General features: G+C 43.0%; 1 protein-coding gene across 2 annotated transcripts in view; it reads left to right on the top strand.

Moving 5' to 3' along the window:
• The first annotated feature begins 934 nt into the window (after nucleotides 1-934).
• LOC119510313 (glutathione S-transferase omega-2-like) overlaps nucleotides 935-7,346 on the top strand; it is a 45,139-nt gene continuing 38,727 nt past the window's right edge. Inside the window, exons 1-3 of one of the 2 annotated variants that reach the window (XM_037804575.1) lie at nucleotides 935-1,140; nucleotides 5,899-6,075; nucleotides 6,372-6,480. In XM_037804575.1, the coding sequence (XP_037660503.1) occupies nucleotides 6,042-6,075; nucleotides 6,372-6,480 (143 nt within the window). In that variant the 5' untranslated portion in view covers nucleotides 935-1,140; nucleotides 5,899-6,041. Of the gene's footprint in view, nucleotides 1,141-1,668; nucleotides 1,704-5,873; nucleotides 6,076-6,371; nucleotides 6,481-7,346 lie in introns of those variants that run through there. The other variant, XM_037804574.1, reaches the window with a different exon arrangement.

Genomic DNA, 7,346 nt, shown 5'->3' with positions numbered 1-7,346 from the left:
ATCAGAGTCCGTGCCGAAAGCCTCCAAGTCATCAGCTCTAGTTAGAACTGGATTCAATCTAGATTTTTAACTGCTAGTAGGACATTTCCACTTTGATACCCTGTTGTGATGTCAAGAGATGCCTTCTTGAGTTTCTTGTCTTCTGGTTTCTAAGTGGAAAAACTTTCAATTCCTCATGCTTTCTATGGTGGACTTAACTTCACTCCCTCCCTCTGTTATCACCAGTGAAGACCAGACCCACATCACCTCCAGGCTAGGCAACTGGGTGGCATGCTATTTGGTCCCCAATTTCTAACCTCTTCAAAGCCTTCCCACCATACCCCATGATAGCAAGTATAATTAAATACCATGAAGACCGTATCAGTCAATCCAGTGTAGAAGGCTGGACAAGTAATAGGTACTTTACCCATCAAAAATATCAGTGTCATCTTCCATATGTTTCTGAATCCCACTGGGCTTTATTTCATTTTTATCACCACACCTCCTCCTTGAAGAGAAGGTGGGTCGGAGAGCATCAATCATTCTACAGATGATGCAACTAAGATCCCGGGGTTAAGTGAAGTCTTAAGATACTTGCAGTACGCTGTCTTACTATCCGAATCAAGGCAGCTTTCCACTCCTCTCTGTGGTGTGGTTCCCCGTACTTACCTCTGCTAAGTTTGCCAGTGACGAAAACCTGGGAGTTCTTAAACCTAAGTGTGCATAAACACTCCTATGGCTTGCCGCTGGATTTCGGATTCACTGCTGCTGGGGTGGACCGCGAAGTCTATATTTGAAACGAGACCCCGCCCCATAGTGATGCAAGCGATCAGGGGCAACTATGAACCCGGTGACTTCACAAACGACCTCCTGCCACCCACTCTCGGCATCCAACAAGGCCCAGACTCCTGGCGGACCCACTTCTGCCGCGCTCCACCTGCAGACTCGTCAGCGCCCGGGGTTGCTCACCCCTCGCGACTTCCAGTCGAATGTGATCCCGGGCGCTGCAGAACCACCACCACCACACGGCTTCCTGTTCCGCCAGCCCAACATCGGCCGGCGGGACTCAAGACACTTGTAACGCGACTGCCCATTGGTTTAGTGTAACAGGGGCACGTCCAAAAGCTTTGGGGATTGGCTGGAGCTGTGGCCCTTTGGCGGGTAGGATTGCGTTCCAACGCGCGGGCCCCGCCTCCCACCGCCGCCGCTCCGCCCCAGCTTGTTTTCGCCGGGTCTCGGACGCGGGTCGGGCCTTTAGTCTTTTCCCTCCACCCGGTGTCCGTCTGGCTTCCTCAGTATTTAAAGGGAAGAGGAGTTTGAGGTCTATTCTGAACCTTGGAATTTTCACAAATTTCGGGGCCCAGAATAGGGTCGCCAATTTTTATTTTACTAAACGCTGTAGAAGAAAATCCAAGCATTTACCATCACTAATGTTTTCTAACGGATTTTAACATTAAAAAAAAAAAAAAGTAAAAGCGTGTTGATGGGCTAAAAAAAAATTTTTAAAGGCTATAATCTAACAAAAATTAAGCCTTTAAGCCGAATACCTTTAACAGGTTGGGGCAGGGGATGGGAAAGTTCAGTGAATTGTTCCTTTTTCTGATTTGGCTGAAGACTAGTAATTGGAGACCACACCGGACCACCAGTTCTCAGCACTGCATTGGGCACATCATATTGACACCACATAATTAGGGAGCTGGCCGGCTGGGGATTTTGGTCTCCGGGTAAGGTCTTTGAAAGTCTTCCCTGCTAATTAACATAATGATGCAATTAACAATAGCTAATGTTGAATGCTTACTACCTACCAGATGTATCCTAAATATCAAATGCTTTCTAAGTATTAAATGGTTCTCATTCGGTAACTGAGTGAAACCTCCCCAAACCACATGGCACTATTAGCTCCAAATTACATATGATAGCACCAGGGCATGGAACATGCTAATTTACCCAAGGTCATCCAGCTAGTAAATGCTGAAAAGGAGGCTCATATCTAGACTGAATTCTTAACACTAGATTGCCTTACAGTTGCCCAGAACATTCTTGAGATGAGAGCTCACATGTGCTTCCCTGCAGTCTCTTTTTATTCATCCATTCTTACCATTTAGAAATTGAACCAGGAGGGCCTAATCCAACTTTTTGATTACACCAACATTATTTTGCTTAGGATGAAACAGAAGATGTTGATGTTCCTTTTACAAACTCAATGTGTTTTGTTTGATTTTGCAAATGTTTGATTTTTGTTAATTTCAGGATCTTGACAATTTTGCTTTTAATTATTCAAATATTATATCAAAATGTTAATTTTTTTCTTTGATCCCTCAAGTTGCATAGAAAAGCAGAATATACTTTTTTTTTTTTTTAAAGTCTCCTTTGATCTTTCCTTAGTTGGGAAGATGTTCCTCCTATGACAACTTTAGTTCTAATAAATATCCCAAAGACATAGTCATTAGAACACAGGATTACCTTATTTTCTGCAACCAAGTCCCAAATCTAGGGACATTTGAAAATAAAGCCCTTTCCCTCACATAGCTCACTCTTTTGAACTCAGCAAACAAAAGCAGAACACAGAGTAACATAGTCTTTCATATAAATTAGGTTTCTGAATTATTAAGAGGCATGTGCTCCAATTTCTCCCATTATCAGAGACATGATAAGTTTGAAAAATTGCATATTGCAAACCCCACTTCCTCTACTGTTCTCGAAACAGAGACCCATGTAAAAGGAGCAAAGACATTTTTTGTGTAGACTTCCTTTTCCTAGAAGACTTAAGTACTTAATCACCCATGCCTGAAGATCACCACCTTTTCAAAACAGACCTTCTTATATTTCAGGCAACTGAAAACCAATATGGAGTTGATTTAATATGGCCTTATTACCATTTGTTTCTTGCGTGAATGAGTCAGAATAAGAAAGGTATAAACATGAAATAATGACAAGGAATGTTTGCTAAATGGATTTCAAAGAGGTGTACCTTTTTGGGTCTTAAAAAGAAAGTAGACAAACAGGGAAAGCAAAAAGGTCATAATTAAAATCTTTCCAAGAAAACGGTATTTAGTGGAATGATTAAAAACCACATTACTGAAATGTAGCCTGCAGCATGCAATCCATTCAGTTTGCATCAAACTGGTAACTGGTGAAATGAGTATTGTGAGTTGAATTTTAATACTAATATGCTTGGCAAAGCTGAATTTTAGTGCATTTCATCTTTATGGATACAAGATTGGAAAGCACTATGCTACTAAAAATGTGTTTTTATTCATTACTATTTGCCATTAATTTCAAAGTATACTGAGCTACTTTGCTGAGGATTGCACAATTCCGTTTGATACTCAGAACAAACCCACAAATTAGTTAAGTTATATAGCTTGCCCTATACGCGAAAGTCAGCAGTTAAAAATCAGCGGTCTGGCTCCAGGGCCTGTTCTGAGAACCTTGACACTATCTTGTTTCCCTTTAGAGGAAGAACCGTTTCCAGCCCTCCTGATTTTTTCCCTGTAACTACACCAAATAGACTTACATTTCAGAGCTTGACTGCCTACATACAGGTTTGGTTTTAATAAATAACATTTTCCAATTCTCAGAGTTGGTTTCCTTTAAAAAGGTGGGAATGAGGAGAATAAAATTGGAAATAGGTCCTCTTCTGGCACAACAGGAAGGTGGATCCAAGGACCTTTTAATTTACAAATGGAATTCCCAGGGCGGACACTGTTAATTCAGTCATCATTAATATAGACCAGGGATCAACAAACTAAGTAAGGCCAGTAGACCAAATCCAGCCCAAGAGCTAAGAATGGTTTTTACGTTTTTAATGGTGGGAAAAAAAAATCAAGAGATGAATAATATTTTGTGATGTGAAAATTATATGAGATTCAAATTCAGTGTCCATAAATAAAATTTTATCAGAACATAACCACACCCATTAGTTTACAAATTATCTGTAGTTGCTTGAGTAGCTGAGACCAGATGTCCCACAAAGCCTAAAATATTCACTACCTGGACTTTTACTAAAAATGTTTGCCAACTCCTGCTCTAGACTGAGATACTGGTTGAAAATGCTGCCTGAAGTCACACTTCCCAGCTTCATAATCCTCGTTCTATCACTACCACTAAGGCTTTTGACAAGTGACTTAACCTTGCTAAGCCTCAGTTTACTCATCTTTAAAGGGGGACAATAATAGAATTCTTATAGGGCTATTTGTAAGGATTAAGTGAATTAACACAACACAATGTAAAGCACTGAATACATGTTAATGATAATTTATTTTGCTTTTGAGTCTTTCTCATTCCTCGTATGGTCTTTCCTTAAGAATCTGGATCTGTTTTCTTTGAACCTTTTGAGATCTGCTTTCTTTATGTGAAGGATGCATTTGTCTGTCCTTTGAGTCCTCTCCTTGCTACCAGGAACTGGAACATAACACGGTTATGTTCATTGCTCCTACTTTACCACCTAGTTTGTCCTTCTTGATCAAAATTAGGCCCAGAGTAGTAGCTGTCCTATTTATCTTCCAAAATGAAAAACTGTCAGTATGGCAAATCAAGAACCAATTTGTCTTTTCCAATACCAGATTTCTTGCTTACAAATACGCATTTTATTTTCAGAGACTATTTATTTAAACATTTGTGCCATTCTCCAATTCTTGTAATGTGACAACACATGACATATTATTACAGAAGCTTTTCTCACATGAAATCACTCTGAATGACTTAGGAAGAAATATACTATTCCTAATTTTCAAAAGTTCTTATTCACTAGGGAAAAAAAAGTTAACACTTTTATCCAAGAAGTTCTGGATAGATTGGAATTCCAAGGCAAAAGGTGATTGATAAACTACCTAGTTTCTGTCATTTTAATAGAAGATAGATTCTATTAACATTTGTTGAGCAGCCATTCTGTGCTTCACCTTTTCCTGGACTTAACTCCTTTCTTCTTTCCACTGTTAACAGCTTTGGAAGCCAATACCAAGAGTCAGTCTTAAGGCTTTCAGAGTTCTTCAGCCCTACTAGCTGATCACCTAGGCCAAATAATATCAGATTTTCTGGGGCTGTTTTCTATTTTATAAAATAGGAATAATACCAGCTTCCTAACTGAGCAGTTATGGTAATCAAATAATCCATAGAAATCCTTTAGTTGGTGTAAGACACAATACTTTTCTTTCCTTCTTATCCATCAATCCCATAAAATGCATTTACAGGCAATTCCCATTTCAGCTCAATCCTATAAAATTAAAGGAGTTATCTTTCCATCTGCTAAAGTTCAGGATCTCAGCTTATCAGGGCTGCAACAAAGGCCAGTTATCCCTTTATCTCATGTGGATTGAAGGGCCAAACAGCCTATTGACAATGTGTGCTTGAGGGTTCACCAGTTTTTCTTTGCATCCAGTTATCTTGTCTTTATTTATTACCAGTTTTCCTTATTTCTTCTAGAACTCGGATAAAGTATCAGAGGGTTGGAACCGTGAGGCAAGTGAAATGTTTAGAGGGCAGAATTTTAAGACACCCACTCCAGGGTCATACAAGATCTCAACATCAGTAACTTTTTTCTTCCCTGTTACACAGTGAGAAAGTTTGGTCTTATTTTAAAAAACAAGGCCCTCCTCATTATACAGAGGATGCGAGCATTTGTCTTAGTGATGCAGCAGGGAGGGCTTACAATGGAAAAAGGAAAGTCAGCTTTACCCTGGTCAACATTTATTGAACTCACTTCAAATACATGCTGGGCGTCAGACGCCCATTTTTCACGTTTGCGAGGTGGAGAAGAGGCCCCCATAGAACGCTGTGCCCTCCGGTCCGAAGACAGGAGACCTTTTCAGGTTTCCTTTGCCCGCCCCTACCCTTTGACTTCCAAATCTGGGGCGGTGGCTCCCCAGGTTGAGTTATCCAATCTCCTTCCCCAGACCACTTCTTCCTCTGCCCTGCCAGAGTCCAGCAGCTCAAAAATTGACCTCGGAGGGAGAGGGGCGCGCCTGAACCCCGCGGCCCTTGGAAACTGCGGCGCGATTCTCCCGGCGGAGAGGCGGTGGCCGGTAGCGCTGGGTGCTGCGCTGCACGGTCTGCGAAAGATCATGTCCGGCGATGCGAACAAAAGCTTGGGAAAAGGTGAGCCTCCCGACGGGGGCCCGCGGGCTGGGAATGTTGCCCCCGGAGAGGGAGCTGGGAGGGAGCTGCCCCCAGCCTTGCCTCGCAGACCGGTGGGGCGGAGAGAGACTTGGAGGGCTCCCCTGCTCAAAAGCCGCGTGCAAACAAAACAAAACCCGCGCGTTTTTCTCTGTGACTCGTGGGGAGGAACGCGCACGTGGCGCCTCGGCGTAAAAGCTCGGCCTTCCCGGGGGCCCGAGGAGGTGAGTGAGCCTTTCTCCCCACTGAACTACCCAGCCTCTCATCTCTCCCTGCAGGAAGCCCCCCTCCAGGGCCGGTCCAGGAAGGCCTCATCCGCCTCTACAGCATGAGGTTCTGCCCCTACGCGCACAGAACGCGCCTGGTCCTCTATGCCAAAGGAATCAAGTGAGAAGCGGGAGCCGAGCGCCCCCTCTGAGCAAGCCTTAGCGCCGGGTGGGATATTTAAAATTGGGGGCTTTCTGCCCCTTTCCTCTGAGGCAAAGGGCGGGCTCTTTAGCGGGCCATCCTGAAACGCACAGCTTTTTTTTCCGGAGTCGTGTCTGTGTATGAAACTTTTAGGACAACTCAAGAGTAAATGGAATGATGGTCTTGGATGTGCCGGGTCCCTCCCGTAAATGTTTGAGGAGGAAGGACACAGCGGAGGTTACCGAGGCTTTCCCCGAATGCCCCTTCGAATGTCGCTCGCATGCACCTTCAGGTCAATCCCGCTCTCTTTCCTCCTTGCGCTTACCCGCATGCAGTATTGTCGTGTTTATCTGCCTTCCCTCCACCTCCGCACCCCACTAAAATGTAAGTTAGAGACCTTGTCTGTTTTATTTATGGGCTCAACGACAGCCTGGTAGAGGGTGCCCAAAACATATTTGTGGAATGAGGGTGCCCAAAACATATTTGTGGAATGAATGAACAAATAGTTTCAAACAGTGAATTAGAGGGAACTACTATCAAGAGGTGTCTTGAAGGTTCAGTCGTATCTGATAAATGGGTATATTTCATTCCAGAAGGAATTTTGCAAGACTAGGTCTTGCAAGTCTGGATTTGGAAGGTAGAACAACTTTGCTGGAATGTGGACTGCATGATGTTACTGGCCTCAAAGACTTAGTGTTGACAATGTGTTACCCCAGGTTTCTGACTCTTGTCTTGTCATTCCCGAGTGATTTCAGAGGTTGAGACACATGCCAGAGAAACACAGACCAATATGGAGACATTTTCAACAAAATTATGTAATCCTGCATTTTTGAGTGTTTATGACT

This window comes from Choloepus didactylus, chromosome 15 (assembly GCF_015220235.1).
Source record: "Choloepus didactylus isolate mChoDid1 chromosome 15, mChoDid1.pri, whole genome shotgun sequence".
Classification (NCBI taxonomy): domain Eukaryota; kingdom Metazoa; phylum Chordata; class Mammalia; order Pilosa; family Megalonychidae; genus Choloepus; species Choloepus didactylus.
The sequence above is the reverse complement of the archived record's forward strand: the minus strand, read 5'-3'. Positions and strand labels throughout refer to the sequence as shown.